This window comes from Daphnia magna, linkage group LG6 (genome assembly GCF_020631705.1).
Source record: "Daphnia magna isolate NIES linkage group LG6, ASM2063170v1.1, whole genome shotgun sequence".
Classification (NCBI taxonomy): Eukaryota; Metazoa; Arthropoda; class Branchiopoda; order Diplostraca; family Daphniidae; genus Daphnia; species Daphnia magna.
Genome location: NC_059187.1, coordinates 8,109,283 through 8,122,779, shown reverse-complemented (window position 1 = coordinate 8,122,779; position 13,497 = coordinate 8,109,283). Strand labels below are relative to the sequence as shown.

General features: G+C 44.2%; 2 protein-coding genes across 9 annotated transcripts in view; one reads left to right on the top strand and one right to left on the bottom strand.

Moving 5' to 3' along the window:
* The first annotated feature begins 173 nt into the window (after window positions 1-173).
* On the top strand, window positions 174-4,688 carry LOC116925815 (ropporin-1-like protein). Of its 2 annotated transcripts, XM_045175290.1 has the most exons (5): window positions 174-362; window positions 421-586; window positions 1,193-1,322; window positions 2,715-3,008; window positions 4,261-4,688. In XM_045175290.1, the coding sequence occupies exons 2-5, from the start codon at window positions 459-461 to the stop codon at window positions 4,498-4,500; spliced, it is 792 nt and encodes a 263-aa protein (XP_045031225.1). In that variant the 5' UTR covers window positions 174-362; window positions 421-458; the 3' UTR covers window positions 4,501-4,688. The 2 variants fall into 2 exon arrangements, with proteins under 2 accessions (XP_045031225.1, XP_032788482.1); XM_032932591.2 differs by having other exon boundaries at window positions 175-586.
* A 1,601-nt stretch (window positions 4,689-6,289) lies between these two features.
* LOC116925792 (fat-like cadherin-related tumor suppressor homolog) overlaps window positions 6,290-13,497 on the bottom strand; it is a 58,368-nt gene continuing 51,160 nt past the window's right edge. For 3 of the 7 annotated variants that reach the window (XM_045175264.1, XM_045175265.1, XM_045175266.1), the window contains 7 exons: window positions 12,923-13,438; window positions 11,281-12,847; window positions 10,472-10,666; window positions 9,894-10,112; window positions 8,736-8,891; window positions 8,337-8,571; window positions 6,290-8,248 (listed from right to left, as the gene is read on the bottom strand). In XM_045175264.1, coding sequence (XP_045031199.1) covers window positions 7,762-8,248; window positions 8,337-8,571; window positions 8,736-8,891; window positions 9,894-10,112; window positions 10,472-10,666; window positions 11,281-12,847; window positions 12,923-13,438 — 3,375 coding nt within the window. In that variant the 3' untranslated portion in view covers window positions 6,290-7,761. Of the gene's footprint in view, window positions 8,249-8,336; window positions 8,572-8,735; window positions 8,892-9,508; window positions 9,545-9,893; window positions 10,113-10,471; window positions 10,667-11,280; window positions 12,848-12,922; window positions 13,439-13,497 lie in introns of all 7 variants that reach the window. The other 4 variants (XM_045175267.1, XM_045175268.1, XM_045175269.1 and 1 more) reach the window with 4 other exon arrangements.

Below are 13,497 nucleotides of genomic sequence, written 5' to 3'. Positions count from 1 at the left end.
TCGGTAAATGAAAACAAAAGAAAACAAAAACGCATCGCTCATGAAAATGGCCAGGTATTGATTGGAATCAAAACTCCACCCCTCCGTGTCGTGCGGTTGATACGGGACAAGACTCTCACGGTAGTACCATACATCGGTTGCCATGACAACCAAACGAAGCCAAACACAAACATCCGTCGACGCCGTATGTTGTGGATTCGTTCCTACACCCAAGAGTTAGACGCTACTTTCGCTAAAAAGAGGAACAAGAAGAGGGGTAAAAATATAAAAGCTGGTTGGCTTTTATCTTTCTGTCCTTTTCAAATTCGTGCATACACTCTATTACTTGTGTGTGTGTGTGTGTTACAGCATCACAGAGAAAAGTAAAGAGCTCTTGAAAAAAAAAAAAGGTTTAAAGAAGAGGATTTTTTAAAAAAAAAGGAGCGAAATAAAAGGAGATAAGAAGAAGAAGAAAAAACATGCCCGGATTGAACGGTGCTGCCTATCAGATCGGTAATTGGACCAACCTCAAACCCGAACTACCCGGCATCCTCAAAGAGTACGCCAAAGCTGCAATCCGAACAGATCCTCGCGACCTTCTTCAATGGTAAGTAGCAAACATTTCAAATTATTTATTTTTTTTTTAAATCAATGGAAAAAGTTTTTTTTTTTGTACACCATTTTCTATTTGTTTGGAAAGAATCTCAGAAAACTCCAGACCAAAATTTTTAAAATTCATTCCAAAAGAAAAGAAAAAAAAAAAATAAAAATAAATCCAAAAGTATTTCAGAAACATACAAGCAACAATGTAGCGGTCATCCCTTTTTTCAGATTTCCTTTCAAAGCAGTGACGCGTATCAGGAAATGCTCGGCTTCCTTTCAAAACTCTTTTTCCTCTTTTTCTTTCTCTATTCACATCCGAGTAGGACTCTCCTTTGATGTGTCACCAACAGCACTTGTAAGACTCAAATTGAAAAGAAAAAGCAATGGCTGTAGATTTTTTCTTGAAATCAGAGCAGAAAGCTTCAATGGAAGAGGTCGAGCAAAATATAATCTCCACAAAAGTTTACAAACTAAACTATAAAGTTTGCAATTTTCTTTTCCATCAAAAGTAGTGGGAAAAAAAAAAGAAAAGAAAAAGAACTGCCCCTCCCCCCAATAGAAAATAGTCGGCGTGTAATGTTTGTGACTTGATGTATTATGTCTTCTTCAGGTCGAGGGATTACTTCCGGGCTTTGTCCCGCGGGTCCGCGCCCCTGGATAAGGATCGCTGGGAGGAGGTGGGATCCCTCGACAATCATTCGGGAATCACTGTCGGACTTCTCAGACTCCTTCACAAGCAAGTACGTATATATACAGTATATAAGCCTATCTACGACAGTACATTCACGAATACAATTTATTTTTATCAAATATAAATCCTTGATTCTTTTTTAAAAGAAGCTTCTCCTAAAGCTCCTTGATTTTTTTGTCCTGCTTTCTCCTCCGTTTCTTCCGTACAAAAACAAACTTTACGACCGCAATTGTCGTTCAATGAGCCTCTTTGACCACCCTCCCCCGTCTCCCATTTTCTCTGATAACCTCCCAGCACCCAAGAGAAAAAAAAGAGAAAGAAAGTTTACAACGTTACGAAAAGGAGGGACAATGCGCTTTGGGTGTCGTTAAAGCTCCTTCTTGTTCTTTCTTCAATCTCTTTTGCCGACCAAATTGGAAACTAATGGCGCATTTGGACCCACAAAAATAGCCAAAGAAAAAAAAAAAGAACAAACACCAGCTTTGGTCCGTCCAAACTGTCTAATAAGCCGGCCACAAAGCCCACATCACTTGTCCTGGCCAGCCGATAGACTTATTTATTACCCTGCACATATGGAGAGTCAAAGCGGCTTCGTCTTCCCTCCCCCCCCCCCCCCTTATTTCCTTACTAACTAGCACAGTAGCTGCACATCGCTACGTAACACACACGAGAATTGGCTGGACTCGACAAGACTGATTGAACTTTTACCAAGGAAAAAAAGAAAAAGCTATCGGATGCGACAAGCTCAATGGCCGACCACAAGATTGGTGGTCTCGCAGCAAGGCAATTTTTATCTCTTTAAAAAAAAAAGTTTTTTCTCTTTTTTATGCGGTTTCTTTCCGTATGGTGCTATACACGTAACATTAAAAAGAATGAAAATATCTCAATCCCCCCCCCCTCCCCGAACACAACGAGGAATAATGGCCGTCTATCCTTTCGTGACACACACAAGAGAAGCGGAGATACAAAAAGTTTGTCTTTTTTTTTTCTTCTTCCAGCCAACCGCACAGCAACAGTACGTTCTACTCTGTCCGTTGGTTTGCCTTCATTTTGGAGCAATCCTCTTAAAAAAAGAAAAAAAAAAAAAGATTTCAAAGTCCACCTACTGCCCAATTGGCTTAAATTGTGGTGCTTCCGAAAACGAAGAAACAACCAGGATTTACCTCCCTCCATCCCAATGGTTTCTTTCTTCCGCTTTTATGTATTGCCAAATTCTGTCCGCACGTACAGACGTCCCCCCCTTTTTTTTTACAGCCGACTCCTACCCTCCCCCCACTCCCGAAAAACAACGCAATCCCAACCAAAGAGAATTTTTGTGTTTTGTTTATCCCTTTTTTTTCTTCTGACCATTTTTCGACGATACAAACAAATTGATGCACTTAACATTTTGAGAAAACAAACAATTTATTTTGAGTGTGTCTCTATTTAAAAAAAAACAAAGTTGAGTGGTGGACGTAGCGGCCAACCGTCTGACGATGTCAATTTAGGTGACATTATCCAACTTTGGACAACGTTGGGTTTGGAACGTCAGCGCTTGGACGACTTGCTCGAGTTAGTTTCCATAGAGACGCCCCCGCTCAACGACGGACAAGATTTAGAAACGCAAGAAAACGGAGAGCCCGTCGACAACAATGACGGCCAACCGAACGGAGCCAAACAGCTGCGTAACTACGATCCGGCTACCGTTGTCGACTGGAACAAACTATTGGCGCTGGCAGCCGGACAACTTGGCGATGTAAACAAACCTCTTTTTCTTTACTTTCTAGCTGTTAGATAGTCATTGCCTCCCACATAAAAATAAAAAAACGTCTAAGCCCGAGACTCTATAAAAACGTTTGCGCATCGTCCATTTCAAACTTGTTGGCAAATGGCCCAGCAGCTTCGCTACCCGATTCCCTCGCCATCTTCTTTTCGAGCAGCCCTTTATCTGGCAAGATGGCAAAAGCAAACGCAAGCAACGTCCAACGGCTGCCTCCATTATTCATCCTCATTAAATAGGGAAAAGCCCAAGCGTCGACGAACGCAAAGAGACGAAGATGGAGGACGCAAAACAGTATAATAGTAGCAGCAGTAGACCTCCCTTTTCTTTTTTTTTTCTCGCGCCATCACTCAAAATGTCAATGCAAGTGAACCGAGTCGGCTGAAACGACAGACTCGATCCCGTTCTACCCCTTCCATCCACCCATTTACATCATTAGGTTTGATAAGGATATAAGGCCTGTCACTCTATGGCTGCCGCCAATAATCGTTCGGTGAACGACAGTAGCGACCCTGGCGGTTTAATGAGGCAGAATAAAAAAATTTTTTTTTCTTAAATCCAACGCCTTTCCCAAGAGAACAAGTGTCGATATTATTCAGCGATAAATTACAATTTATTATGCAAAACATCTTCAACGAGTTTGAAATTCTTTCGAGCGATACTTGCATCAATTCAGGAACATCTCCTCCTCACCGATTTGGGGGGGAAAGAGTTCAAAGTCATTGATCCCACTCCATCCGAAATCCGATGCATCAACAACTCTAGTAGCGCAATAACAACAAAGACGATTACGGCCGACAATCGAGCACAATGCAATTCATCCCCGACGATGAGAATATTCTCCTCTTGCAATAAAAAAAACAAACAAAGAAAAGTGGAAACATTTGCGATAGCGTAATTTGTTGAGTGCTGTGTAAAAATTAACGCTCTAGTACCCAACCCCCGCGCACGAAAAAGATGATACGGCTGAACGTCACGATCGCGTGTCTACCAAGAGTGCTCGGTCGTCACGAATTGATCTCCCTTCCTCCCATATAAGATGACAAAGAAAGGATAGAACAGAGGAAAAACAAAACAAGCAGAGGAATGTGGGGGTCTTGGCATAGCCAAGAGAAACTGCCTCGTGCTGAATTTATTTGTAACTTAGTGACGTATTAAAAAATCTAATATTTAAAAGGTTCGCTTTCCTTCTTTCTTTTTTGACTTGGTGCAACTGAATAAATAAAAGAGCCTGGGCGAAACTATGGAAAAGTTGTGCACGATATTGACAAGCGACGATGATGGCGGCTCATCGCTGCCCGTAGACACTTTCATCGAGATGTACACCTATTTGGCCAATATCGACGGCGATATTGGACAGGAAGAAATCGAAGCCGTTGTCGAGTACGCCGGTCGTGTTGCCCAACTTCAAGATGGTTACGTCAATCGCTTCAACCTCAAATCACCGCTTTGCCCAACGCTTCACTGAAGACAAAACTTTTTCTCCCGTCCACCTCCCATAAAAAATATAAAAAATCCAATTTACTTAGCCAGAAATGTTGCAGCAGCCCCAACTTCAATTTAACAAATGTCAACGGATCAATCAATAATACACGATAAGTTATTGTAGAGAATGTTGAATGCAAAGAGGAAAAATACACGCAATTCTCAATAACCGCTAAATAGATCATAGAGAAATAAAAGCATTTTCATCAACAATAACAAGACCCATAAAAAAGGGGCATTGGGAACGTTTGCATGCCATTATTACGAATAAAGAAAAACAGCTGACAGTCACATCACGTCCCTCTGCAGTAAAACCCTAAACAGCTGGATAGAACTCGAAAAGTCAAGACTAGGATGATGATGATGATCCTCTTTTCTCCTCCCAATTCCTTTGTTGTCCGCGGGAGTAGATCCCGCAAAGCAAAAAAAAAAAAGAAAACGAATAATGGCGGCAGTCAAGTTTATACCTCGTGTCTCTAGAGAAGTACAACCAACATTTGTCTGCCCTCCAGAAAGATCCCCCTCTTTCTTCTGACATGGATGTCCATCTTTCGGACACATCACATGAGCCTGGGAATTGTTATAAAAGGCCATTGTTATGATGGCGTACGCCGGATACGAATATACCCCCCCCCCACACACACACACACAAAAAATGGAGAAAAGTCAACCGATCAACTCGGAATGTCATGGGACATCCGGCAGCAACAAGCGAACCAATTCGATGTTGTTGGCTCCAGCTTGGATGTACGCCATTTTCTTACACATAAAAATAACGCTTTCGGCTATAGACGAGGTTGTAACTTTAAGTTGAGCACAACAAGCAAAAAGACGTAAAAGAATACGAGAGACTTGAGCACAACTCGATAACAATCGATCGAAACAATTTGATGCGGGAATGACACGGCACGTGAAAGTTGGCGTGTTTCGAAAGAAAAAGAGAGAAATAATATGGGGGCATTTTCGTTCCTACCTTTCGATCGCCTGTCCAAACGATCATATCCTTCTCGATAATGATGGGCAGCGTAGGTGGGCCAGCAAATGGGAGAGAGCACGCGGTTTCTCTGATGGCCAGTTGTCAGGATCAAAATGGGCGTTCACCAGAGCTTGAAAAGTCGTCGACCACGACGAAAATAAAAGTTAATGTGTGGGGGGGCAGCAGATGCACGAAACTTTGGACGGGACCTACCGAAGAAAAACGACGTTTGTTGGGCCATCGTGTTAAAAACCCAGTCACACAATGTTGAACGTCACTGCCACGTGATTGAAACGAACCGAGACTTGTTGGATCGATTTTCCGATTGTTTGCTCCATTCCTCGATGATTTAACGTCTATTCTCGCGACCATGTGCCAACTCCATGCTGTTTGTCCTTCTCGTGTACTTCTTAGCTTTTCTTAGAATTGCTACTGCATCGATTGTTAGTTAAATAGCAAAACTGTGATATGGAAACACACACAAAAAAAGTCTAAAGATTGCACGGCTCGATAATACACTGCAACAAAGAAATCTAGCTTTCATGCAAATAATGCATTGTTTCGGGCTGTGCGACAATAGACGTGCATCAGCAGCACGTGGAAAGACAATAATGATCTCAGTTCGATCTCCCGCTTAAAACAATGCTTAAATGCTAACCCTTCCTTTCCATTTGATTTTGGTACATTTCTTTCCATGCTAATTTTCGCCATGGCCACCGTACGGTGGCAGCACCAAACTAGCAACAACCAATCACCACAGATCTTTCATAGCAAAAATTGAATGTGTACAATCAACTTAACATGCGTTTTCTGTGTATTTGTCACGATTTTTTCTTTACAAAAGAGATGGAACCATATCATTTTTTTGTTTGTTTATAAAAGGTAAAACTGTACAACACTTTTCTCTCATTTTTTTTCAAACATATTTTTTGTTGTTGTTACACCGTTGCCATGTCGTCATCACGATTATCGTCTAATGTACAAACTGGACACAAAGAGAAGGAAAAGCGAACAATATAGGTGCAAAAATATTACCCGGAGCCTAGTAATATATGATGCTCCAACAATGTCTCTCTTCAATCTCTCTCTCTCTTTCTCCGTATTTATATAATATATATGTCTGTATAAAAGGGGTTGGGGAAGGCGGAAAAACACAAATGCGGCAAAGACTTTTTAGATATGGCTGGATCAAGTCTCTGAACTTTTTCTTTTGCCGCCAGCTCGTCAATTTTCCTGTGCAACAAGGGAAAAAATGTATAAACAACAAAAGATGAACGGAAAATAAGGAGGAAAATAAAAACAAGTTAGAAGAAATTCAAAAGAAAGATAAAAAGCCACGTGCATTGATAATTGCCAGAACACAATATGTTGTTGGTATATGCCAAATATAACACATTTCGTTATCTTCAACAAAAAAAATCGTAAGAATCAAAAGGCAACCACGCAGTTGCGGACGCAACAAACCTTTTGTTTTCCAAAGGAATACGTGCAACCGAATACGAAAAAAGGTCAAATCAAACAGTAAAAATAGAGACAGAGGAAAAAGAAAAGGACGAAAGAGGACAACGAACGAGCTGGACCGCTTTTGCTTCGTGATCAAACGAAAATGGAGACCAACAAGAAGATAAAAATTGCACGTCATACATAACGAAGCAGAGGTTGCACACTCCACTATCATGGGATTATCCACAGAAACAAAAGAATGAATGGACAGTAGGAGGGGGAGTTTCAATCACGATAGCCAATCTACATACATTACTTTTTACAGTTTGAAAGTTGCGTGTGTTCCAGAGGTGAGTGGCACATTTGATGCGTACAGTTTCTCAGTACAGCATTTTGCTAACTTCGTCATTTTTCATTTAATTTTTTTTTTTTGTGTGTGTTTTCTTTTTCCTTCCAACATTTAAAAATATTTTGCGGTGAGAAACGAGTGAAGCTCTTAATAAAATCTCTGAGCTGATGACGATCGTCGTCTCTGTCCCGGGTGTTTCGCTGCAGCCGTTCAAGCGCTAAAAGAGGGAGAAAAGAGCACTCGACAAACTATCCAAGAAAAAGAACTAGCGAAATAGATTGCCCGGGAAAGCAAATGGGCTGGATCACGCCCGCCCCGACAAAGTTCACAGAGAATGGAAAATGAATAGAAAAAAAATATAAAACGGAGGAGGAAAACGCGAGGCACTACAAGGCCGTAGATAACATCTGTCGTGCTCGATTTCAGCGACATCGATCCGAGATGATGTCTAGTTGCTAGCTGCTTAGTTACATATATTAGACGTCGGTCTGGATCGGTTGGCCCGGTTTATGGATCGTAGTCATCGGCGCTGGCATTCTCGGCCTGACATCGTCGACTTCGAATTCAGAATCCTCGATGTCGCACAAATTGGACACGTCGCTGCACGAGCCCATCAACGACGAAACGCGATCGTGAGCCGACGAAGCGGCGGAAGCTCCGTTCCCAACGGCCCGTAAATTGGTCAGCGGTCGATGGATTTGACTGGCGAATGAGCTCGAAGATGATGGGCTGCTGTCGTCATCGTCATCGTGGTCGTTGTTGGTTGCACCACGATTGCCGTAACCGTTGCGTCCATTAAGTTGTTGTCGTCCATTGCCGTTGCTGCGGACGGGCGATGAATCTTCAGCTTCCGTCTCGCTGGCAATGCTGTAAGGTGGTAGATAATGATTGGGATGCCTGGAATAGTTGCCAGGTGGTGGTAATGACTCTGACGGTGCTTCACTATCGCTGCATCCTCCATCGCTATTGGCAATATACAAAACGTGGGCGGTTAATATCCGACGGCGTTACGAAGGGAAAACATGCAAAGCGCAATGGCAATGAAACCTACCTGTTGGGTAGGGAAACGACGGCTAAATCCGACAGACGCAATCCGCTATTGGCAAGAATTTCCTCGAAACTGGGCGGTTGGCACGATCGGAAAGGGTTGGTATTGTTCGATCCCATCTCGACATCCGTACCGCAGTCTGAGTCCAAAGACCTGAATCCGTTCGATGTCGGGAGTGGTTTCGGATCTTCCACCAACGTATCCAGGTCACGTTCGGGACTGATTGTCATCATCATCCCTAGAAAAAAGAAGAAAAAAAAAAAAAGACGTGGCTCATATTAATGACGAAAGAGCGGATGCATTACAGATGATGATGACAAAGGTAATCGGAGCGTTCATAGACTAGTCGTAAATAGAGAAAGAGTATCGACTATTAGCTCGGACTAATGCTCGAAGACGTACCGTGGGTGTCGAGTTGATGGTTGTTGCCATTGGACTCGTTACTTTCGTTGCTATGGAAACTGGAAGAGTCGGGTATCTCCGATCCTGGTACTTCCGTTATGTTCGGTAATGGGTTTTGGCTCTGATTGGCCCAATCTGAACAATCCCAGTGGTAACCTGTTATCATTTTTTTTTTTTTTTTAAAAGAAAAAACAACACCAAAAATGTCACGTGTCTGTCAACAATGCTATTTTTAGACGCTCGAGCAAGTAGCGCATAATGTACTAAGCTAGTGCGTACATTTTTCGGGCAATGAGCTTCCAGACTGGCGGGAAGTTTCATTTGTTTTTTTGCCTGAAACATGCATAGTTAGTCTCTAATTGCAAATGTTCCCTAGCACCGCTAAAAGCTGATGAAGCTAGCCTTCTTTTGATCTCAAGAACTTCAAAGACGCAGCTCTACTATACACCCAGTGGGTGTGTGTGTGTGTGTGTAGTACAGCTGGGCATTTGCAGCCCGAGGAAATCAAAAGAGCTGCAATATATTGAAAGCGGAAAAGGAGCTTTGCATTAATTAGCGTGCCGACTGTAAGCTCCCAAAGGGCTGTTAAAGCTTTTTGTAGGAGTTATGCTTTAAAATATAATTACTATCTGTTTTCCTTTCCTTCGAGAAAAGATAAACGTGATGGAATTGGTGATAGAGCGGGTCGGGTAACATGCTGTTTCTAACAGTGCGATGTGAAGAAGCGAAGGCAAAAAAAAAGAAGGAAACAAATAAAAGAAAATAAAACGCACTTGAAAGGCGGACGGATTTCGGGCGGAGTCGTGCAACTGCGTGCAAACAGAAAAAAAGTGAGAAAACATGTAAACGTTGAAAAGCACAAGCGGATGAGACGAATACAAGTGTCGCGTCAAAGTGCGTTCAAGAAGGTGCAACAAATTCAAACAGATGCGCTATGGGGGAAAAACAAAACAAACGACTGCTCCTCTAAATCCCGTAAGATTGCGGAAACCTTTTCTAAAAAAAGGAAGCCGTAGTGTTGGCGTGGCGTGTCCCGCAAAACAAAGGGGGGAAGGGGTAAATATACAACAAATAACTAAAAAACGCGTGCGCAGGCAAATTTCTGTTTTCTCCAATTGCTTTTTTGTCTTTCTTTTTTTTTCAGTTTTCTTTACGTACTCGGTGAAGGCCTGTTGAGTAGAGCTGTTTGCCTCATCAATGTCTGCAGACTCAATTCAAATTCGGCATAATCCTTGGGTAAGGGCGGAATGGCGGGAGGACTAGGAGGAGGGGTAGGTAATGGGGAGATGGAAGAGTTATAGGAAACTCCCGTAGCCGTAGGAGGTAAGAGCGTCACGGGGCTCGACGTACCCAATGCAAGTCCACCACGCTGTCCACCTTTAGTTATTCATTTTTTGTTTTTGTTTTTGTTTTTTTGTTTTTGTTTTTTTGACACATCGTTTTGAGGTCGTTCCGCCATTTTCGTTAACCAAAGAAACCAAAAAAAGAAACAAAAGAAATCAAACTTAAGCCCCCCGTTATTCTACCCTGGCACAACACGAAAATGATTTCCAATTCAGCTGAAGAAAAGGATAAAAAAAAAAAAAAATAGAAGAAGAAGATCGACCCGAAGAGACGACGAAATACAAGGAAAAGAAGAAGAAGAAGACGAAGATTGCGTGAGTAGGGTAGAGAAAAAGTAGAGAAGATTTTTCAGACGATAATAGCTCTGAGAGATTGGGGACTACTAGACGTACGCGCACAATCGTCGACGTTGGCCGAGACGGATGGAGAAACCGAGGACGACATGGTAGTCGTGTCCTTGTTTGTGCTTTTAACGTTGCTCAGCATCAGACCTCCAGTATGGCCGTAGTGGTTGCCGTTCAGATGGTGATGATTATGGTGGATCCGGTTGGCCGTCGATCCCGTCTCGCTGCATTTCCCTTTCAAGTCTATCAAGTTTGGGATACATGAGACAGAGACATGATCAGACGCTTGATTTCACGACATATCCCAACTCGATTTGTCCACACCCGTCGATGTGCACAAAGGCCAAGTCATACAACAATTGTAGTATCTCGCATGAAGACAAAGGTAAAAAAGAGCAGTCCGGATACGGAGCAGGGGGGGAACTAATCATCAACAAAAAGTCCTTTGGACTCGCTTGTTGGACAATAATTCATTCAACAGGGATCAAAGCCAGTCATCCGGCCATATTATTACAGCGACTGACGTTAAGACTCGCAAAGTACCAACTGCGATATCACAGATCAAAGCAGATGATAAGTCTTATCCGACGTCCATAATGAAACACCAGAGTTGCAACAAAAGGAGCCCCCGCGAATCAAAAGGCCAACGACCAGATGGGGGTTATAAAACGACGACAGTACAGTACCCCCCCAAGTAGTAATTGGTACGGGGCCACCAGCTATCCAGAAGGATAGAGAAGTAGATAAAAAAAAACAAGCGGAATAAGAGGAAGCAGAGGTAATAAGGAGCGGAGGTATTAAGAGTTGGGAGGTTGTAACTCGAGACTGATGAAACAAGTTTTTAATATACGACGTACCATTGTGGATTTTGGCTGCCTCATAATACGATCCTTTGAGATTGCTTTCCAGATCCGACCAGCGAGGCTTGTGGACGCTGTCAGAGTCGCTGAGAGCGTCGTGGGCCGGCAGGAGGAGAGGAGGCGAAGCCAACACCGTTCCGCCATTGGAAGCCATGCCCACACCCGACGGCCGGTTCAAGTTCGGGTGGTAATCAGGATTGTTATGTCCGCCTATGCTGCCCATTCCGTTTCCATTATAGGTCGGCATGCCCAGCATGGGATATGTTTCAAGTTCGTCGGCAGCCGATCCGTAGCTGCGGATCGTGTCCAAATTGTTCAGCGGAAGGTAGGTGGGCTCGCCGATGCTGGGCGTGTATGAAGCTGGACGAGGCGGCAACATGGGCGGTACCTGATTGGTAGCTTCAAGGTTACTCATCTTGGAGCCTCGTTTAAATTCCGACAAATCCATGGGTCGAGTCGAATTGAGCGGCACCATTTCTTTGACGTTGGGATCGTTCATACTGTGCGATCGGTGACTGCCACTTCGCGACCGCTTGTTCCTTTTCCACCAACAGCTGACTAGCAAGATGATCAACAGGATGATAACGGTGAGACCGACGGCGACCACAATAATCCATAGAAGCGGAAAGTTGTTGAAAAACGAGTCGGAGGTAATCGAATCGTTTTTGAAGGCCAGTTCGGTGCAGTAATGGCCGGTGGCGTTGAGAGGACAGAGACACTGGAAGCTGCCGACAATGTTGACGCAAGTGCCGCCGTTTTGGCACGGAGAAGGTTCGCATTCGTTGACGTCTACGGAACACGTGTCGCCTGTAAATCCGCGGCATTTGCAAATCGGCCCGGTGCTTCCCTCCTCGCAGATGCCGCCATTTTTGCAAGGATTGGGGTTGCAATAACGGCCGTATTCGCAGCGTTTGCCACTCAGACGGGCAGGGCATTCGCACCGGAAGTCGTTGTTGAGATTGTAGCAACGGCCGTTGAAAAGACAAGGCGAAGAAGCGCACGGATCGCTGTCGATTTCGCAACGAGCGCCCATGAAACGAGGCCGGCAGGCACACTGGTAGCCGGGCAAGATAGCGGCCATCTCAGTACACGTGCCACCATTCAAACAAGGTTGACTGCCGCAGACGCCAGGCCTTTCGAGTGGAACTCGGCAGACGAACTCGACGTTGGTAAACCTCTTCAACGTAATGGATGGACTGGCCGAAGTGCTGTGACTGGAACCGAGACTGTTCAAAGAGGAGGCCGGCGAACTGATGGGTATGTGTTGTGGCAAGAGATTATCGTTCAAACGGATTTCATCCAGGCAGCCGACGAAGCCCATGCGAACATCGTCCATTGTCCGAACTTCGGCACCGAAGAAGACGTGATCGCTAATTGGTTCCAGGTTGAGGACATCGTTGACACCGGGAGCTGCTCCTTGAGATCGATACGATCCGTCTACCGTCACTTCAGCCACGCTTCCGTGACGTTCCACTCGGATATCGTGCCAAGCTCCGTCGTTGACATTTAAGCCAGTCACTCGTACCAGCCCTTCTCCGCTACCGCAATCAAATCGGTATTGAACCTGAAATACATCAGATTGCAGTAGACTTTGTTAGTTAAGAGAAATGCAACGAAAATCAACACGAGATGGACGTACCTCGCCATTGACGATTTCCAGGATGCTGTAATCGATACGACCACTAGCAAACATTATGCTTCCGGTCTGGTGAACCGTACGGAATCGAAGGGTCAACAGAAGACGTCGCTCGATCGAAGATCCGAGGCTGTACTGGGCGTATGATTTCCCGGAGAAGAAGATCGGGTGACTAGGTTGGTAGCATCCAGATGTGGAATCTTTGCAAGGAGTCATTTGAGTTAGTTCATTGACACAACCCGGATGGTTTTCGGGACAACGACACGAATATCCGGGCAGACCCGATTCTGGACGACAAACGCGCGAATCTGGGCACGGATTCAGGGCGCATTCATTGGCTACCACATCGCATTTCTCGCCACCGTATCCGTCTTTACACACGCACGTCGGTTTGTATTTGTGTCGCGGAGCGACGAAGCTGCTGATGTCTGACGTAATCGCCACGGTCATCGTGTCGTCAAGAACAACACGATCGTAGCACTTGCCATTGTTCCCGCAAAGGTTGGCCGTGCAGAAACCCTAAAGGCGAATAAACGGTAAATTGATTTTAACATCCAATGAGGATGCCATAGAAATTC

Excerpts from the sequence above, each read along its gene's own strand:
- LOC116925815 (XM_045175290.1), top strand. The coding sequence starts at position 459 with ATGCCCGGATTGAACGGTGCTGCCTATCAGATCGGTAATTGGACCAAC. Across the intron at positions 1,323-2,714 it reads TCAGACTCCTTCACAAGCAA|TTGAGTGGTGGACGTAGCGG; the intron begins GTACGTATATAT and ends AAAAAAACAAAG. Across the intron at positions 3,009-4,260 it reads CAGCCGGACAACTTGGCGAT|AGCCTGGGCGAAACTATGGA; the intron begins GTAAACAAACCT and ends AATAAATAAAAG.